The 20,677-nt window shown below is 54.4% G+C and overlaps 1 protein-coding gene across 1 annotated transcript in view; it reads left to right on the top strand.

Moving 5' to 3' along the window:
• The window catches only part of CTNNBIP1 (catenin beta interacting protein 1), a 52,782-nt gene extending 35,382 nt beyond the window's left edge, over nucleotides 1–17,400 (top strand). The window contains exon 5 of the mRNA XM_030325548.2: nucleotides 15,004–17,400. Coding sequence (XP_030181408.1) covers nucleotides 15,004–15,062 — 59 coding nt within the window. The 3' untranslated portion in view covers nucleotides 15,063–17,400. The remainder of the gene's footprint in view (nucleotides 1–15,003) is intronic.
• Nucleotides 17,401–20,677: the final 3,277 nt, after the last annotated feature.

The raw sequence follows: 20,677 nt of genomic DNA, 5'->3' as shown, positions 1-20,677 counted from the left end.
ACTTACGGTAATTTTTTAAAGTTTATTTATTTTGAAAGAGAGTGAGAGTGCATTCGCGCGTTTGTGCAAGTGGGGGAGGGGCACAGAGCGAGGGAGAGAGAGAATCCCAAGCAGGCTCTGGGATGTCAGCGCAGAGCCTGACGTGGGGCTTAAACCCACAGACCGTGAGATCTTGACCTGGGCCACCAAGGCACCCCAACTTATGGTAATTTTAAAGTATTTTCCAACAATTTGCAAGAAAAGATTTTAGCGATTGCATAATAAGCAGCCACGTGGTGGCCCAGAATTCACTGCCCAGACCTTCCCCGTGGGACATCTGTTTCTCATTTTTGCTATTAATTACAATAGCAGCAAACATTTATTGAGCCCTTCCTGTATGCCAGCTTCCGCGTCAAGAAGCACACAAGGGGTTATCCCGGTGAATCCCCGCCACAGTCCTGCAAGGCAGGTGCTTTCCCTTTCGAGAGGAGAAACCGGCCTGGGGAGGTTTAGTAAGCTGCTCAAGGCCTTAGGGAGCCACCAGTGTGGGCGTGGCAGGTGTCAAACGTCCATCCTTGCCTGTAAATCTTCATCTTCATCAGTGACTTTAAGATAAATTCTAGGAGTGGCTTTAAGGCCATGTGCATTCTTCAGCAGGACTGCGTCTTATCTGAGGAATGGGTGTGATTTAGGCAATCAACATATTTCAGGAAGGTGCGGGGTGTGGGGGGAGCATTGGACTTTTCTGCTGCCTCTTTATTCTGGGCCCTTCGCCCGAAGGTGCCTATGAATGTGCAGGTTCTCTGAGAGCTCCTGGTCTCTTCCTGCCTCGGCGCTGCCTAGGGGATGGGGCACCCAGCGAGCGCCAATCCCAGGCCCCCACTGGCACTTTGCAAAGCCTGCTTGTGATAAGCTGACTGTAAGAACTCTCATCCTCACGTGGTGCCTTGGACAGGCTCTCATCCGGGAGTCCCGGGGCACTGGTCTGGAAATGGCCCACTTTGTTAAGGAAGCTTTTGTCCCTTCTCCTCCCAGGGGCCTGCCAGGACATCCCCTGGTCTGCCACTGCCCCTCTTGTGGGCCCTGGGAGCTACAGGGCTGGCACAGTCACTGCTCAGGCCCGTTCCAGCCTCCGTCTGATGGCACTGTTTCTCCAAGAGACTTTCCAGGGAAGGTTCCTAGCCTGCAGCCAGCTGGGCTGTCCCAGGGCTCTTCTGACTTTCCCCCTTGGAAGCCAAGGCTGCTGCTCAGGGCACACTGCCAGAGAGCCTAAAATAGGTCATTTGGTCTAAGGGTTGCACTGGGAACCTTGTTAAAATAGTTGTGGTCACAGGCAGACCAGCAGGGAGCCAGTGGCCCCAGGGGAGGGCCCACCCCTCACAAGGGCCTCACGGTGGGCCAAGCGAGTGCCCTCCCTCCGCTCATTCCCCTACTTGGCACTCTCCACGCCCCGGCAAGGTGCCGGCACGATCGGCCCCATTCTACAGCCAGCCTTCTTCCTGGAGTCCTCTCCCACCGCCTCCGGCTTCTGCTCTTTCGCTTCCTCCATACAGCCCTCTCTGACTCCTTCCAGGGTCCGTCTGAGCCCCTCTTCTCCCTCCGGAGCTCCCTGTGACCTTTCCTGCTGTGTAGCTGCTGTCAAATTGGCAGGAGCCCTTTGGGACCGGGATCTGCGCTATGTTCCCAGTCACACGTTCAGCCCCTGGTCCAGCTTCTGGCACAGAGCTGGGGTTTGCTGGATCCTTATGTAGACCGAGCCTCTGGGAGGCGACTCCTGCAAGAGTGTGGACTGTCTGCGGGGGGTTCTGTGTTCTTTCCTTTCCCACGTGGGGCTCCAAGGCTTCTCCCAGAGGCTCTCGGTGATAACAAGGTGTGGACTGAAATTATAGTCAGGCCCCGGGAGAATTCCAGCCTATGGGATGGGAAGCTAATTCTTTTTTTTTTTTTTTTTTTTTAACTTTAATCAACACTTACATGAGAATTGTCTGTAACCTGGTAATAATGAAATTGAACAAAGAAGATCCCATATGCATAGAATCAAACTGAAAAATCAATCAGAAGGATTTTGCATGTGATAATCCGTGTCGCAGAAAAAAGAAAAAAGCATCCCAAGAAAGGGTAAGGAATGTGCTGAAGTGCAGGACCAGCTGCTCCATTCAGCGTTCTAGTCCTGGCCTGTGAAGGGCTGCTTTGACCCTTCTTTCACCAGCCTAATGGGTTCTATTGTTTAGAACCAGGACAGGGGGGCTCCTGGGTGGCTCAGTTGGTTGAGCGTCCGACTCGAGCTCAGGTCATGATCTCACGGTTCATGCAGAGCCCATTTTGGATCCTCTGTCTCCCTCTGTCTCCCTCTCTCTCCCTGCCCCTTCCCCACTTGTGCACGCGTACGCTGTCTCTCTCTCTCTCTGTCTCTCTCAAAAATAAATAAGTATGACTAATCCCGAGGGAAGGGAAACCCACCCAGAAAGCCACAGAGAAAAGGTGCTATTTGCCTGGGCCCTGATGGATGTGTGGGAATGTGTGTAGGGCGTGGAAATTGGAGGAAGCCTCTGGAGCCTGCCCAGCGTGAATATTGGGTGACTTCGTGTCCCCCTAAGAGACTGGTGAGCCACTTACGGTGAGCCCTGGGGAGACGTCACAGGACAAAGGGTAAGGCAGGGAGATGGCTGGAAGGTCACAGTGACACCCACCTGTGAGATGCAGATGTTTTTCAGAGGCGGAACATTGAGGACCGAGAACCTGCAGGCAGGCTGAACAGGTGGGGGTGGGGTTTGAGCCCCAGGGCCAAGTTCGGGACACACAGCTGCTGGGAGAGCTCTGAGTAGGAGGTGCCTGGGGGGTGGGGGTCCCGGAAGGGTGGGAGCCAGGTCTGAGCTCAGGTGCAAAGTGAGATCAGGTACAGGACTGAGAGTGGACCAGGGTGAGGCGTGGGATCAGGGGAGGTTGCGCAGGGAGGGCAGGCAGAGTGAGGGGAGGAGGGAGCCCGGTGAGCACAGCACTGAGGACAGCGGGAGGGGGATACCGGCCAGCTCTGAAAGGAGGGGGCTGTCAGCAGGGTCACTGTCAGGGTCCCTGGGGCTTATAATTGAGAAGTCAGTGCGACTTTCCCCTGAACAGTTTCTGTGGAGCCCTGGCTGGAAGCTAGACTGCCGCAGGCCTGGGCTCCGTGAGGAAACGGAAGTGGGGGCGCAGAGGTCTCTTTCAGATGCTGGCGGAGCAGGGATGTCAGCTTGGGGTTGGGTGGGGCTCCAGGGACAGTCTGTAGCAATGAGTTCTTGGAGTGCCGGCCGGGACCACCACACCTGGAGCGCCGAGGGTGCTTATTAAAAATGCAGGCTCCTGGGCCCCACCCAAGCCCTCCTGAATCAGAATGCCTGCCAGGGAGCCTGGGAGTCTGCCTTTGAAATAAGCCCCCAAGGTGATTGCGATGCCCGCTAGGATTTGAGAATATACCAGGGCTTTGGACGAAGACCTGGTCGGTCCTGACCCCTCGCACCCACTCCTCCCAGATTTTGTCCCTTCTGCGCATAGCCAAGCTCTCCGGTCCGGGAGAGCTTACATTCTGGGAGACCAAAGAATTTGACCAACAAGTACCTCACCTGGAAAACAGCCCCAGAGGTAGGGCGTGTGTGTGTGTGTGTGTGTGTGTGTGTGTGTGTGTGTGTGTGTGTGTGTTGGGCTCAGCGGGGGGTGTGGAAGGGCGGGAGGGGCAGAGGTGGGTTTGAGGGAGCTAGAACTCCAAGTAGTGACCCCACAAGATGCTGTTGATGATGCTATCTGACGCAGACATTATCCTGGCCGGTCAGATGGGTGGGATGGGTGCAGTTTATCACAATTCGCAGATGAGAAAACCAAGGTAGATGTGCAGATACGTTGCCCAGGTGGGCAGGGTCAGACCCAGGCCCAGGTCCCAGGCTGCTGGGGTCCACTGAGGGAGCCCAAGCCCCGAGAGGCCCTCCCTGGCTGGGTGGGAGGCCCAGCGCCTCTGCTAGGAGCCAGTCCCACGTCTGGTGCCGTGTGCTCACTTTCTGGCAGCCTGGATGCCTGGTGCCGTGGTTGTCAGCCGGGAGCCCAGTAGGTGCCACCAAGCCCGGAGCCTGCTTTGGCTGCTGAGACCTTAGTGGATCTGTGGCCGCTGTCCCCATGGCAACCAGTATCATGCTGCCTCTAGGTAAAAGCCATCCCCTGGGAACTTGAGGCATCAGAGCTGAGATGTATAGAACCCCCGGGGTTCCTAGGCTGCCGCTGCTAAAAACAGCGCCTGCCACCCAGCGGGTTTGTCTGGGAGGAGAGGAGGTGGTGTGGGAGCCTCATCGTGTGGAAACGCTCCCTCTTGGAGGAGGCTCTGGGACCTGTTTCCCCAGGAACTTTGCTGCCTGGCTCGCAGCTGGTAGCTGAGCCGCTGCAGTTTCGGGTAGCTCGGTAGCAGCTAGTTAGCTAATTAGTTAGCTAGCTAGTTAGCAGGTAGTTAGTGCTGATGGCAGGCTCACACCCTAAGGAGGAAGTACCCCGGCCCCAACCCCAGAGGCAGACAGGGGAGGTGGGAGTTGCCCCGACACTCCGGAGCGTGCGCTCGTGTTTCCTCTCTAGCCCGTCAGCCGTGTGGCCGGGGCTTGGCAGGTCGGACTCCCCGGACTGTCGTGAAGCCCTCAGCCCAAGTGAGTTTCCTGCGCTGTCTCTCGCTTCCGGGAGCCACGGCAGTCGGGAGCCTCCGGGGTTTCAGGGTTGCGTTTCTGAGTTTTTCAGTCCCTAGTTGTTCAGTCTTATTAGGAAGGTGTTTGGGCCCCTCAGGAGGTCAGGAGCTCCCTGACCCCAGAACATCTGAACCCGAGTAGTCCTAGGAAGCTCTGCCCAGAGAGGGGTGCAGGGGAGCCCCGCCCCATGACAGGGGGAGGCTGGGCTTGCGAGAGCTCATGGCTCTGAGTTGGGCGATGCGGATGCCCCTGCCAGGGACTGATGCTGCTTCTGGGAGTCCCCCGTTTTATCCGGTGACGTCTGTGCAGGGCTGTGCCTGCACTGTAGGGCCCAGGGCCGGCCGCCTTTGGGAGCTGGGCGAGGCTTTTCACGCCATGTGCCGGTTTCTAGGCCGGGTCTGCCCTAAGAGCGGTTTTTCCTCCCCGTCCACCTTTGAGTACTGGTTCTGAGGTGGACTTTGCAGGATCCAGAGCTAGGAGAGCTCTGGCCCCCTGCAGCCGGGTGCTCTGGCGGAATCCAGGCAGGGACTACACGGTCAGCGCATCGCAGCGGCCGAGGCCCGTCCCTTCCTTCCCCAGTGCCTGTCTCTCTGGGCAAGGTCCCTCCTGGAGAGGGCGGGTGGTTTCCAGAGCAGTCCTCGTCCGTCCCAAAGCTTGAGCCCCAGGGTCTGTGCCTTTCCAAGACTGAGCTCCCCCTTCCCTGGAAAAGAGTGAGGGGCACGAGCAGGAGAACCCCAGGCGTGTTTGTGGAACAGTCCACATCCACTCTGCACCTCAGGGCCGTGGCCGCCTGTTTCCTGTTCTTTGTCACCTGTTATCACCCACCAGGCTGGAAACACACGGCTGATGGGAGTGTGTGCCGGCAATTCAGGAAGCAGGCGGAGGTGCTTAGGTATTGCTGAAAAGACCTTTCGAGAGACTCGATGTGAGAGCCTCAATTAGCAAGAATGATTCTCCAGCCACTGGGGGTTGTCTGTGTGCCCCTGGGGCTTTCTCCATACACCCTGCCCCCTGCCTCCTGTCCCCTGTCTTGATGGCAAGGTGCAGATGCCTTCAGTGAGCCGGCACATGGCTGAGGCCGGTGCTGGTGCTGGTGTGGAGCCTGTTCTGGGCTTTTGACTCTGCTGGTGCGAATTCATCCTGAGTTTGCAAACAGACTAGTGAGCCCATTGTCTGTCTCCCGCCCCCAGCGAGGGGCCAGCTTCCCTTTTCTAAGCTCCTGCATAGTTGTCATTTTTCTCTGCCCAGTCACTTGACTAGACTCTGTTAAAGGGGCAAAGCTGGCATTGGACGTGGGTTGGGTGCCCTGCCCTGGTTCAGGGAGCTGTGTTCTCACCAGCGCCTTGGCCCTGCTTTCCTTAGCAGGTGAGCCATGGGACCGGGGAGACATCAGGGCCAAGCTGTAGGCCAGGGTGGGGCAATGGGGGGGCGGGAGGCACGGGTCTGGGCTCGGGCCTCCTCCCGAGTTGGCGTTTTTGGTTCCATGTTGAATCCTGTCCCACTGTGCCAGAGTTCTTTTGGTGGTGTTTTTTAATCCCGGGTCTTGGTTCCATTCTGATGGACGGAAGCCTGTCTCTGCCGGGAAGCCTGGACAGTCACAGTGCTCTGGGTGACTAGAGCGAGTCAGTTATTCCTTTCCCCAGAGAGGCAATGGCAGTGTGTCCTGGTGAGGAAGCATGGACTTCAGGGTCTAGGTCTGGGTCATCCCTGTGCTTCTGATTCCCTGAGTTGCTATAGGGGTTCTCTCCTCATCTGTACAATAAGGATTCATCCTGTCCCACGAGCTCTCCCAGGTGCTGTGCATCTGTGAGTGAACAAGATAAAGTCCCTGATTACATGGAATGTGCCTCCCACTGGGGAATCAAAGATCACATGAATATATAACGCTGTGGTTGGTGCTGAGGGTCCTGAAGCAGGCTGCGCCACCCTGAGGGACTGACACAGGGCACTATTTTATTTTTTATTTTTTAATGTTTATTTATTTTTGAGGGAGACAGAGACAGAATGCGAGTGGGTTAGGGGCAGAGAGAGAGGGAGACACAGAATTGGAAGCAGGCTCCAGGCTCTGGGCTGTCAGCACAGAGCCCGACGCGGGGCTCGAACTCACGAGCCGTGAGATCACGACCCGAGCCAAAGTCGGACACTCAGCTGACTGAGCCACCCAGGCACCCCTCACAGGGCACTGTTTTAGAAGCTGTGGTCAGGAAGGGTCTGGGGAGACGATTTTGCCCAGACACTGGCATGAAGTGCAAGAGCGGTGTGTGACATGAACTTGGGGAAGAGCACTGAGGCAAAGGAAACAGCAGCAAGTGCAAAGGTCCTGAGGTACAAGTTACCCGTTCCTGAAGGACAGCCCAGAAGGCCCACAGGGCTGGAGTGGAGTGAGGAGATGTGTGTGTATAAAAGGAGGTGAAGAGACAGCCAGAGGCCAGACGTGTTGGCTCTTGCAGGCCGTGTGGAATTTGGAGTTTACTTTTGAGTATGATGAGAAATCTTGCAATAAGAAGCCTTTGGAGAGTTTTGAGCAAAGGAGTGGCAGGGTCTGACTTACGTTTTTAAGAACTTCCTCCTCGCTGCTGTGTGACAATGGGCAATTTGGGGGCCAGAGTGCCGAGATCCAGGAAAACGGGCCCAGGAGGCTTGATGGGCAGTGGTAGCCTGGACTGGGTGGTGGTTGGGGAAACGGTGACGTAGCCAGGATGTAGTTTAAAAGTAGAGCCGACATGAGGCACCTCGCTGGCTTGGTTGGAAGAGCGTGTGACTCTTTTTTTCTTTTTTTAAATAAATGTTTATTCATTTTTAAGAGAGAGAGAGAGAGAGCAGGAGGAGGGGCAGAGAGAAGGGGAGAGAGAGAGAGAATCCCAAGCAGGCTCCTCACTGCCAGTACAGAGCCTGGTGCGGGGCTTGAACTCACAAACCATGAGATCGTGACCTGAGCTGAAGTCAGATGATGCTCAACCAACTAAGCCACCCAGGTGCCCCCAGACTGTGACTCTTCATCTTGGGGTTGTGAGTTTGAGCCCCACGTCGGGTGTAGAGGTTCCTTTAAAAAAAAGCAAAAACCGGGGCGCCTGGGGGGCTCAGTCAGTTGAGCCTCCGACTTCGGCTCAGGTCATGATCTCGCAGTTCGTGAGTTCGAGCCCCGCGTCGGGCCCTGCGCCGACAGCTCGGAGCCTGGAGCCTGCTTTGGATTCTGTGTCTCCCTTTGTCTGCCCCTTCCCCGTTCATTCTCTGTCTCTCTCTGTCTGTCAAAAATGAATAAACGTTAAAGAAATAAAATTAAATTAAAAAAAAACAAACTAAAGGATAATAAAAGTAGAGACAATCAGATTTGCTGGTGTGCCGGACATGGAATGTGTATGTGTGTGTGTGTGTGTGTGTGTGTGTGTGCGCGCGCTTGCATGGGATGGGAGTGGGGGGATCGGGAGGATCCCTTGCAGGATTTTTGAGCGACCAGAGGATGGCCGGGCCCTTGCTAAGGGGGGCGGCTGAGGGTGGAGTGGGCCGGAGAGCCCGTTTGACGTTCCGCCAGCTGTGAGGGTTCCAATGTCTCCACCTCCTTGCTAACTCCTATGGTCACTTTTTGATTCTGGCCCTCCTAGTGGCTGTGAAGTGGTGTCTCATTGTATCTTTGATTTGCGTTTCCATGGTGACTAATGATGTTGAATTGAGCATCTTTTGACGTGGTTGTTGACCATTCTTCTATCTTCTTTGGGAAAAATCTCTAAATCTCTACTCGAGATCTTTGCCCATTTTAAAAATTGAGTGGACTTTTAATTATTATCGAATTGTGTTTATTTATATATTCCAGGTACCGGTCCCTTACCAGATATGTGACTCGCAAATATACTGTCCCATTCAGTTGGTTGCCTTTCCACTTTTTTTTTTTTAAATGTTTATTTATGTATTTTGAGAGAGTGAGACAGAGTGCACACATGCATGCGTGTGGGCGGGAGTGGAGGGAGGGGCAGAGAGAGAGAGAGAATTCCAAGCAGGCTCCCTGCTGTCAGCGCAGAGCCCAATGTGGGGCTCGATCCCACCCATGAGATCATGACCTGAATTGAAACCAAGAGCTGGACACTTAACTGACTGAGCCACCCAGATGCCCCTCCACTTTTTTTTTTTTAATTTTTTTTTTTTAATGTTTATTTTTGAGAGAGAGAGAGAGACAGAGTGTGAGCCAGGGAGGGGCAGAGAGAGAGGGAGACACAGAATCTGAAGCAGGCTCCAGGCTTTGAGCTGTCAGCGCAGAGCCCTTCGTGGGGCTCGAACCCATGAACCGTGAGATCATGACCTGAGCCGAAGTCGGACGCTTAACCGACTGAGCCACCCAGGCGCCCCCTCCACTTTTTTTTTTAATGTAAATCTTCTCATTGTCATTTTCTTTAAAGCTTCTCTCTCTCTCTCTCTCTCTCTCTCTCTTTAAGTTTTTCTTTTCTTTTCTTTTCTTTTTTTTTAAGTAATCTCTACACCAAACACGGGGCTTGAACTCACGACTTGAAAATCAAGGGTCACATGCTCTCCCAACTGAGCCAGCCAGGCGCCCCAGCAGTTCACTTTTTTGGTAGCATCCTTTGAAACATAAACATTTTTAAGTTCAATAAAGCCCAATTTATCTATCTTTTCTTTTCTTTGGGTGTGCTTTGGTTGTCCTATCTCAGAAATCAGTTCCTAACCCAAGGCCATGAAGATTTACTCCGGTGTTTTCTTCTAAGAGTTTTATAGTCTTATAATTTTATAATTTTGGCAGTTATATTTAGGTCGTTGGTCCATTTTGGGTTAATTTCTGTACATGGTGCAGGGTAAGGGTCCAAGTTCATCCCTGGCATATGAACATCCAGTTCCCTTCTCTCCAACTGAGTTGTCTTGACACCCTTGTCGAAACCTAACTGACCCTAAGTGGGGGGATTTATTTTTGAACTTTCAGGTCGGTTCTATTGATCAGTCTGTCTACCCTTAACACCAGTACCACCCTGTCTTGTCTATTGTGGCCTTGGAGTAAATGATACAATCCCAAAGCGTGAGTCCAACTTTGTTCTTCTTTCTCAAGACAATTTTGGCCGTTCTGGATCCTCTGCATTTTCCATGTGAATTTTAGGAGCAGCTTGTCAATTTCTGCAAAAAAGGCCAGCTGGGATTTTGATAGGAGTTGTGTTGACTGCCTTTCCAGGATGTTGTCAACAATGATGTTTTGTACTTTTCTCAGTACAAGTTCTACAGTCCATTTGTCCAATTTATTCCTAAGTATTTTATTATTTTTGATGCTATTGTAAATGAAATTTTCTTTTTTAAAAAAATTTTTAGGGGCGCCTGGGTGGCTCGGTCGGTTGGGCGGCCGACTTCGGCTCAGGTCATGATCTCGTGGTCCGTGAGTTCGAGCCCTGCGTCGGGCTCTGTGCGGACAGCTCAGAGCCTGGAGCCTGTTTCGGATTCTGTGTCTCCCTTTCTCTGACCCTCCCCCATTCATGCTCTGTCTCTCTCTATCTCAAAAATAAATAAACGTTAAAAAAAAATTAAAAAAAAATTTTTTTAATGTTTATTTATTTTTGAGAGAGAGAAAGAGATAGAACATGAGCAAGGGAGGGTAGAGAGGAGACACAGAATTTGAAACAGGCTCCAGGCTCTGAGCTGTCCACACAGAGCCCGACATGGGGCTCGAACTTACCAACCATGAGATCATGACCTGAGCCGAAGTCGGATGCTTAACCAACTGAGTGACCCAGGTACCCCATAAATGAAATTTTCTTAATTTCATCTTCAGATTCTTCATTGCTAGTGTATAGAAATACAAACAATGAGGGGCGCCTGGGTGGCTTAGTCGGTTAGGCGTCCGACTTGACTCAGGTCATGATCTCATAGTTTGTGAGTTCAAGTCCTGCGTCAGGGTCTGTGCTGACAGCTCAGAGCCTGGAGCCTGCTTTGAATTCTGTGTCCCCCTCGCTCTCTGCTCCTCCCCCACTCGCTCTCTGTCTCTCTCTCTCTCAAAAAATTAACATTAAAATAAAAAAGAAGAAATACAAACAGTGTTTATATATTGATTTTGTATCCTGCAACTTCAAACTATTTATTAGTCCTAATAGTTTTCAGTGAATTCCTTAGGATTTTCTATATACAAGAACCATGTCATCTACAAATATGGTTTTACTTCTTCCTTTCCAATTTGGATATCTTTTGTTTCCTTGCCTAGTTGCCCTGGATAGAACCTTCAACTCAACACTGAATAGAAGTGATAGGAATTTGGGGCGCCTGGGTGGCTCAGTTGGTTAAGCGTCCGACTTCAGCTCTGGTCATGATCTCGCGGTTCGTGAGTTTGAGCCCCGCATCGGGCTCTGTGCTAACAGCCTGGAGCCTGCTTCGGATTCTATGTCTCCCTCTCTCTCTGCCCCTGCCCCGCTCACACTCTGCATCTCTCTCTCTCTCTCCCTCTCTCTCAAAAGTAAATAAACATTAAAAAAAAATTAAAAAAAAAAAAGCCACAGGAGCAAACATCCTTGAAATGGGGGGGAGCTTCCAGTTTTTCACCATTAAGGGTGATCACAGCTGTGGGATTTTAATAAATGCCCTTTATCAGATTGAGAAAGCTCCCTTCTCGGGGCGCCTGGGTGGCGCAGTCGGTTAAGCGTCCGACTTCAGCCAGGTCACTATCTCGCGGTCCGTGAGTTCGAGCCCCGCGTCGGGCTCTGGGCTGACGGCTCGGAGCCTGGAGCCTGTTTCCGACACAGAATCCGAAACAGGCTCCAGGCTCTGAGCCGTCAGCCCAGAGCCCAACGTGGGGCTCGAACTCACGGACCCCGAGATCATGACCCGAGCCGAAGTCGGCCACTCAACCGACTGAGCCACACAGGAGAAAGCTCCCTTCTATACCAGATGTGTTGAGGGAGGGTCTTCCCATGAAGGGGTGTTGAATTTTGTCAGGTGTGTTTTTCTGTGCTATTCAGACCATTGTATGGTTTTCGTCCCTGTTTTTGTATTGGTAGGCTGTAATACATGAGTTGATTTTCAGGGGTTAGAACACTCTTGCATATCTTGGGATAAATCTCACTTGTTCAGAGTATATAATCCTTTTTATATATTGCTGTATGGTTTGCTAGTACTCTGTTGAGTGTTTTTGCATAACACAGGTATAATGAATATCTATATTCATAAGAGATACTGGTGTGGTTCTCTTTTCCCATGATGCTTTCATCTGGTTTTGGCCATCTTTTTTTTTTTTTTTTTTTAATGTTTATTTATTTATTTTGAGAGAGAGAGAGAGTGTGAGCCGGGGAGGGGGGGGGGGAGAGAGAGAGAGAGAGAGAGTCCCAAGCAGGCTCCACCCTGTCAGCACAGAGCCCAGTGTGGGGCTCGATCCCATGAACCGTGAGATCGTGACAGTGACCCGGGCCGAAATCAAGAGTCGGACGCTTAACCGACTGAGCCGCCCAGACACCCCTGGTTTTGGCCATCTGTATCTTTCAGTGTGTCCGAGAGTGTGAGCAGGAGGCTCGCCAGCTTCTCCCCTCCTGTGCTCACCTGCATCCAGCAGAAAGGGGTGCACAAAAGCTCGGGCCCGAGTCCAGACAGCGTCAGCAGAGGTAACAATGGGGTGGACACAGCCTCATCTGTAAAATGGCATAGGAAACCTAGCGGACAGCCTGGAGGCGGCAGGATGGGCCTTCCCGTTCTGAGCCTCGTGATTGCCGGCGACGGTTGCACCCAAGGGAGCTGCCACATACTGAACCTCAAAGGAGGAAGGACGGCAGGGGCCCACCTGAGGCCCTTCCTGGCTCTGAAGCTCTAAGAGCTCCCTCTGCCAGCTAAGCGAGCGGCGCGCCCTCCCTGGTAGCTGGCTGGCCCAGATTCCCGGAGAAGAGGAGGGAGGGGAGCAGCATCCCTGCCCGGAGGCCTGTGTGCTTCCTGGCCAGGCCCTCGTAGTGCAGGCCAGCCACTGATGAGGAGAGGTCGGACGACGCTCTGGAAGGGCCTGCCCCGCTTGGCGAGGCCCGGAAGACAGCCGGCCCTTTGGGAACAGAACAGGGCACGGGCTGGGCGGCCGCTCCGCGGGCCCTCCGCACACCCAGCTCCCGCAGCAGAGTGGGAGGCTCTAAAAATGCAAGCTGCTGATTTCCCCACCCCAGCCAGGGACGGGCGACCAGCTGGCACTGTGGCACCAGCGGGACTCTGGCAGATCCTCTTCCGCCTTCAGGTGTCATGCTAAATAGTCACCGGGGTCCCTGTGTGACCTTGAGGAGCTCACTTCCTTCCCCAACTCGGAGCCTGGCCCAGGTGCGCACACCAGGCGGCCTGCGGGGTCGGGAGCCCGTGGTCGTTCCCTCCGCAGACTCACCGTCCCCTCCCGGGGTGGCCAGGGCTATTTTTGTGCCTGCGGCTCAGTCCAGAGGCTTAAGGTCCCCGTGAGAAAGCCCGCGAGGCAGGCAAGGAAAGAAGCAAGTGGCGGCCCCTCCTTGCCGCAGCCCAGGCAGCTCTCTCCTCCCCTCTCTCAGCCCCCACCTGCCCCTCCCCATCGCCCGGGGAAGAGCCGGCGTCTGCTAGGTGACCAGCTCAGCTGCCGTGCAGGGTATGATGTCATCTTGGATTCTGTGGTTGCTAGGAAAATTCTGCCGGCAGTGATATTTCGTGGTCCTAGGACTGAGGCGAGAACAGAATGTTCCCGAGAAGACAGGGGAAGGATTCGTAGGGCTTCCCAAGCAAAGGAGCCCCCCATCCCAAGAAGTCAGAGGATTTGAGCTTCTTCCCAGGAGCTTGTTCCCCTTCTCAGGAAGAGAAGTTGTGCGGGTCACGGCAGAAACGCGTCAAGGCAGGTTGGGGTGCGAGCGGCAGGGTTGGCTCCCCTGACAGCGCCGTGGCGACCTGGTGGCCAAAGGCGCACGTCCGCGATGTTGCCTCCTTGTGTGAGGACCCTCCTCCTGCAGCACCACAGCTGGGGGGCTCCCCCACCCCTCGGTTTCCAGGGGCAGCAAGAAGGAGGAGGCGGTGTGGAGGAAGACGGCCAGCGCCACGCGGGGGGTGGGGGGCAAGGCGGACACCGTTTCACAGGCCGGAAGCTCAGCCACGAACCACCCGCACCCGCCCCCTCTTCCGTGGCCTTTCCTGTGTCTGTTCTTCTCATCCTCCCCTCCTGGGGAGATCCCCTCCGGCAGGACAGAAGAGAAGTCTGTCAGAAAGGCCACGGCAGCTGATTATTGTTCAGGGCCTGACCACGAATTGCCCTTTAGAAAAAGGGGAGGGGGGCCTGGCTGGTTCAGTCGGTAAACGTACTGACTCCTGATCTTGGGGTCGTAAGTTCGAGCCCCAAGTTGAGTGTAGAGATTTTTTTTTTTTTTTTAATCTTAAGGGGCGCCTGGGTGGCTCAGTCGGTTAAGCGTCCAACTTTGGCTCAGGTCATGATCTCGAGGTTCGTGGGTTCGAACCCCACGTCAGGCTCTGCACAGAGCCTGCTTGGGATTCTCTCCCCCCCCCCCGCCTCCCCGCCCCCAAAAATAAATAAATAAGCTTTAATAAAACTAAAAACAGATACAAGGAAGGAAGGAAGGAAGCAAGGAAGGAAGAAAAAGGGGAGAAAGCCGTAGGCCCCAGGGAGGGCCAGGTCCAGCAGGGGTCAGGACCTGTTGGTCAGCTCACTTACCCTTTGGCCTCCTCCTTCTGCCTGAGCAGCTCTGGGTAGCCACGGCAGGTCAGTGTTTTGAACTCTTTCCCTCCTCCCTCTTGCCTTTTCTGGCTGCATGTCAGAGCCTGTCTTATGGAAAACAAGACAAAGGAAGTGATTTCATGAGTGCCTGGACCAGAATCTCAAATCCATGTTTAAAAATAACAGTAATAAAGATTATGTCTATTATCTATCTCTGTAGGAGCCAGGCCGACTGCAGGCCAGAAATGGGCCTGGCTGTGCTCTTTTGAGCAGGTGCTAGGTGTGGGCAAAGAGGGATGGCTATTAGAAATCCTAATGAGCCTCCAAAGGATCAAGACCCGAGTCTTCAGAAGAAAAAGGAAGGTTCCCGAAGGCCTCTGGCTTTGGTGACCTGGGAGGAAGCGATGTGAGCAGAGCCCTACTCTGGGACCTGCAGCCCTGGGTGCGTGTCACACAGGCTTCTCAGTGGCATAGCCTTGAGCAAGCCTCTGAGGCTCGCCCCCGCAGCCCTGCCACCCTTTGGTGGCGTGTCCCCTGGCCAGGCCATAGGAAAGGCCCAGAGAGGAGGCGGTTGGCTGCTTTGGAAGCAGTTGGCACTGTGCTGGACTAACGCTGTCACGGGCGCCCGAGCCGCCTTGCCCCGCCCCGATTGCAGCCTGACGCCCGAGGCCCAACCAACAGCTCTTTCCCCCTGATGTGCAGGTGCGGAGGACGTGGTGATGGCATTTTCCAGGTCGGAGACGGAGGACCGGAGGCAGTAGCTGTGAACCCCTTGGAACACCCTGGAAGCTGGCAAGGGCCAAGAGATCTGTGTGGACCTCGGCCAGCCGAGTGGCAGCAGATCACCTTCCCGATTCCCCCTGCCCCTACACCCTACCCTACCCCACTCCAGGGTCACTCAGCAGGGCTGGCACCGAAGGAGGCACCGGTGGTGCAGTTACAATTGGCTTAAAGGGACGGACTCATGATTGGCTGCAGGAAGAAACCCTTTTATTTTTAAATCTTGACCAACAGAAACCTTTTATTTTTATTTCTGACTTTTTTTTTTTTTTTTTTTTAATTTGCTCCTCGGTATATGGCTTCCCAGGAAGCTCTCCGAGATCTGGTGCTTTATTTAGGTCACTTTTTAGGAATGTGAAGAGGCCCGATTGGCTGCTTAAACTGGAAAAGGATTCTGATTGGCCAGCTAGTGGGAAACGGTGTTTTTTTTTTTTTTTCTTTGATTGGCTGCAGGTGTTCTGCTGATAGCAACAGCTTCTCTCTTTTCAATGCTGAAAACAGGGTTTGGGACATTGGTTGTTATATTTGACTTGAAAAGAAAAAAAAAAAGAAACCAAGTGCGCTTTGCAATATTTATTACACAAAGAGCTTGCTGCTGCTTTCACGTGTTTTGTTTGTGTTTGCATTTGATTTGATTTTGATATGTGTGTTTGGTTTCTCATTGGCTCATCCGCGACTCCCGTTTCCAGGGGCGCCCCCGGCTCGGCCGCACGGGCGGTGTCTCTCCAGTCCGGGGGTCCACCTGGAGAGTGCATTTGCTCTAATGCCCACACCAGGCTCCACTGGCAAGGGGACCTCCGAGGCCCCATGCAGGGTCTACAGCTGGAAAAGAGGGCCCCCGAGGAGGTTTGTGCTGTCCTGTAGGAGCAACCAGAGCTTAGAGGTGACCATTAGCCAGGATTTATGTTCATCACTTCCATGCGTTGGCACCCGGCCAGGCCCCCTTCCGGGGGGAGCTGTGGGGCTCCCCTCCGCATGGGGCTGGGCCTCTCTGGCCTGTCCCTGCTGAGTAGAGCAGCGGGTGGCTCTGACCTTTCGGCCGATCCCTCCATATCTACTTCCTGAAGCCCCATCTGGGGCTCCTCCTGTAAAGGGCAGGAGCTGCTCCTGGCTGTGAGACCCCACAGTGGAGCAGAGGTCTCTGCCCGGGAGCCCGGAACCCCCACAAAGGCCCCAGCTTGGCTCACGAGGCCCGGGAGGCCTTTAGGTCTCCACACCCGGCCCTGACCTGCGCCAGCCAGGCTCCCAGGGTACCTGCCGCCGGGCAGTAGGCCCTGGCCCGGGCTTGGAGTCCTCATATCCGACGGAAGGGTCCCTCTCCATGTCAGCCTGGAACAGACATTGTTTGCTTCTGAAGTGCCGACTGAGACAGCTGGCCGGGCCTTCGCTGAGCAGGTTCCACCAGGCCGGCCCTCGGCCCGGGTCCCCAGAGACACACGGCAGAGCCAGCCGGATTTGAGGGGGCGGTGAGGGCCCCAGGTCTTCCCACCTGCCCTCCTCCTTCCCTCGGGGGGAGCCTGGCCTTCTCCCTGTGTCTCTCACCAGAGTGGAGTCTGGGTGGGGAGGTGGAGGAAGATGGGGACCTCAGGGACCGGGAGCCTGGACCCTCCCCCGAGACGGTAGATGGCTGAGGCCCCCGTTTTGCCCCAGGTACCCAGAGCCAGGAGAAGATTCTCAGAGCCAGACTCCCCCTTCTCAGGGCTGGGGCCGTACGGATCACAGGAGCTGCCCTGGGGCCACGTGGACGTCTCGTGCTGTGCTGTGAGCCTTGCCCCAGAAGGACTCGCGTGTCACAGCTTAGATGGCCCTGACCTCCTCCGCACGTGGGCCTGGTTAGCTGACCTGGTTAGGTTAACCTTCAAAGAGCGTCGATCCCCAGGGGGCGGGGACTATGGAGGCACCAACAGGGGCCCCAGAGCATCCTCCTCCAGGAGAGGCAGTTGGCGCACGTGTGAGCACACACACACTTTCACTCGCAGTATCCTGCCTCCAGCTGAGCCCCTGGGGAGAGGTCAGCTTTTGCGAGCCCCCTCCCCCCAGGTTATGACATCTGTCACCAGGTGCCAGTACCAGGTTGCCATTTTCCCCCTCTCTGTGTACCTGCAGCTCCCATAAAGGGTCCGTGTCCAGGCCAGTGGTGCGTCTGTGCCCCAGCCTGTCCTTGTCAAGGTCACAGGGCCTCCCTCTCGTAACAGCAATGGCCCCGGTCTGTCTTGCCATCTGAACACGAAAAGTGAAGGTGTTTCTGTGGCTCCATATTTCAACTGAAAATATATCTGTTGGAGAAAAAAAAACTAACAATAAAGATTTTTAATAGCTTGGTGTGTGAGCTGAGTTACCTCCCTCGGAGTTGGGTGCGTTCGCTGATTGCCCCATGTCGCATGGGCTCCGCTGCTGGGCCCTCTCTCCCCAAGGAGGCACCACGGGGAGGGTCGAAAACACCATGTTTGCTAGTTTGATTGTCTGTGACCTGGAGGGTGACTCGGGGCTTGGAAGAATTCCGAGATCTGCCCAGCTGACAGGTCCCTGGAAGGCTGAGCCCCCTTTTTGACCTGGAGATTCTGATACCGTCTTCGATCGGACTGAGGTCAGCCTTCAGACGTGACCTTGCCCCTCTGTGCTCTCGAGCAGACACTGGGCACCTGCAAGAGTGCGGGGGCCCTTCCATCCTAGACACCCCAGCCTCCTGTGTGATGGCAGTGGTCTTGGGCTACTTGTAACAAAAGTCCAAACAGAATATCCGGCCCCTCCGTCATCCCAGAAATGGGAGATTTATTGCTGTTCAGCTGTATATTCAAGTTTAGAAGCTGAAATCATTTCTGCTTTAGGAATTTTTGCTTTGGAAGCATTTTCTAGAATGTTTCATTTCCACCCTTCATCATCCCATTTTAGGTCTTCTTTTTTTTTTTTTTTTTTTTTTTCCGCTTACATGGACTCCCTGCTTCTATTTCCTTTTCAAAGAGTTTCACTGGGAGCTAAACGCTGTGGGGTTTATAGACTCTGAGGATGGACGGCCCAATCGACATCATTCACTCTTAGCGTTGGGAGAGATGTTGAAGGCCGCCTAACAGGCCACACGGTGACCAGATGTGCGTCACCTCTGAAACATCTCTAAAAAGGGCTTGTCTAGGCTTTGCTTGGATACCCTCCAGGGTATTTTACATGGAGTTGGCCTGCCTTTCTCTGTAGGTTTTTATTTATTTGAATGTTTATTTTTGAGAGAGAGAGAGAGAGACAGACAGAGGATGAGGGGGGGAGGGGCAGAGAGAGAGGGCGACACAATCCAAAGCAGGCTCCAGGCTCCGAGCTGTCAGCACAGAGCCCGATGTGGGGCTCAAACTCACGAACCGCAAGATCATGACCCGAGCCGAAGTCAGACGCTTAACCGACTGAGCCACCCAGGTGCCCCGAGGAAAAAATTTTTAAAAAGACAGCTGTGTTAGCCAGACATTACAGAGACACAATCTCCAAGGGCTCACGTTAGGTAAATTACTTGTGTTCTGATTTGCACTGTCGGGAGTTAACCTTGGTGTTAATCTGCTCTTCTAAACTGAGCAGTTGAGCAGGGGGAGGCGCTGACTGGCCCTGGTGCCACTGCCCAGCCCCCAGCAGAGACCCTGGGAGCGGACCCGGGAGGGAGGCGCCCTCCCAGAGTTGTCTAACTCGGTTGTGTCTCTTGTGGGAATTAGGCCAGCAAGAAAGAGGAGTTGGGACGCCACAGCAGGCCCAGGAAACACACTGGGGGCCGCGCGGCGTCTTTCAGGGTCCCTCGGCCCACACAGCAGGCGGCCTTCTGGGTTCACCTTCCTGGGTACAGGTGCACGCAGCCAGAAATGACAACCACTGGGATCGGGTCTGCTGAGGCCTGAGGCAGCCGGAGGCCAGGCTGAGTCTGGGGGAGGCTGGGTGGGCTGAGAAGGGGGGGGGCAGGGTACCCTGCCTTTTGTTGGTGTTTCCCAGCCCTGGGGGGGAGGGCGGTTGAGTTATGAAGTGCTTTTCTCTGTCCCTGCAGGTGACTGGCAGCTTCGAGAATCCAGGCTGTTCCAGCCTTTGAACAGGGCCCTTTGTAGCAGGGAAACCGATCCTTCTGGGGCACCTGGTTCAGTGGTGGGGGCAGGAGCCAGCTCCCAGTACCCACCTACCACACCCGCACGGGCCAGTCATCACTCTCTCAACGTCCCTGTTGCCCTCCGCACCCACCCCTTTCCCGGAAATAGACTGACCTGAGGCCGCGTTTAGAAAACACGCTTCTCTCTCTCTCTACTGAAGGAACTCCCTTTCCTTGGGCAATAACCGGGTGTTGAGGAGATTTGGGAGGCTTGTGGGGACGACAACTGCTAGCCCTAATTTAAACAAAGGCCTCCTTAAAGGATAAAGGCAGTGAGATGCTTTTTGAATATCAGCAGGTGCCCGGCCTTCACTTCTCTCCTTGACGTTGGAGACCGGTTTCCCAGAGGGACCGGGCGGTCCTGCCCGGCAAGGAGGTCAGGAGAGCCGCTGCCAGGGCCTAAGCCCCATCCTGCCCTGCCTGGGCTGCCTTGTTTGCACACCTGTGGGGGAGGCTGGCCCCACATACACAGTCCCAGGAGGCGACTTCAGACCCTGAACTTGTGAGAGTTTCCCCCTCCTGGCCTTTGGCCTCGGCCCTTGAGGGAGGTAGGTTTTCCACACCCATCTTTTATGCAGGTAACTCCCTCGTCCTGGTCTCAACAACGCAGGGAACGTGTGTCGGGTGCTGCCCGTGTGCGGGTGCACAGCCCTGTACTTCCGCCATCTTCAGTCGTGTGTGAGGCAAGGATGGTATTGTCCCCATTTTACAGATGAGGAAATAACATAATTTGCTTCAAAGTCAGCGCTTCTCCCTTCTCCGCAGCCCCTGGCCAGCGTCTGGCAGCCTAGCCTCGAAGACGCCTGTCCCCACGTGAGGTCAGCGACAGAGCTCAGAGATGAGGGACTGCAGGCTCGGATGGGAGCCCTGCCTCCCTACTGTGACCTCTGTGCTCTGGCACCGGCCTCGGCCTTCACTTGCTCGTCGGTAAAATGGGAATAATAATAAAAACAATTGCACCTTCGACAGATTCTACGCAAGAATGCTTTGAATCCAACCCCTGCCAGACAGAATCCTCTTTTGACCCGGGTTTGTACTGTTTACCGCCACAGTACAAACCTTTATGTCTCCGTAGCCGGGAGCTGGGAAGACAGTGAGGGCCCTGGAGGCCGGCTGGTGGGATTGAGAACGAGATCTGCCAAAAAATGGGAAAAAAAACACCAAAAAACAAGAGCATCTATCCCTCATGGGGATGAGGCTGTTGCTGAGAATTATGAGCTGATGCAAATGACTAGTTTAGCAGAGACCTGCCCACAGTGGGTGGTCACTGGCTCACACCCCCATCGCCTCTGCTTAGAAGTCATTCGGCACGAGGCCTGTGTGCAGCTCCTGGAGGGGAGCAGTGTGGCCCCAGGTCCAGTCAGTGCTTGTTAAATGCTTTTTTGATGAGGAGAAAAAGGCTAAGACGATCCCTTCATAGGGACAGAGCTGCCTCCTTCTCCCTGACCCACCCCAGGCCTCTTCCTCCGCTAAGCAGCTTTGCAGGGC

This window comes from Lynx canadensis, chromosome C1 (genome assembly GCF_007474595.2).
Source record: "Lynx canadensis isolate LIC74 chromosome C1, mLynCan4.pri.v2, whole genome shotgun sequence".
Classification (NCBI taxonomy): domain Eukaryota; kingdom Metazoa; phylum Chordata; class Mammalia; order Carnivora; family Felidae; genus Lynx; species Lynx canadensis.
Note: the sequence above shows the minus strand (reverse complement) of the source record. Positions and strands in the feature narration are given on the sequence as shown.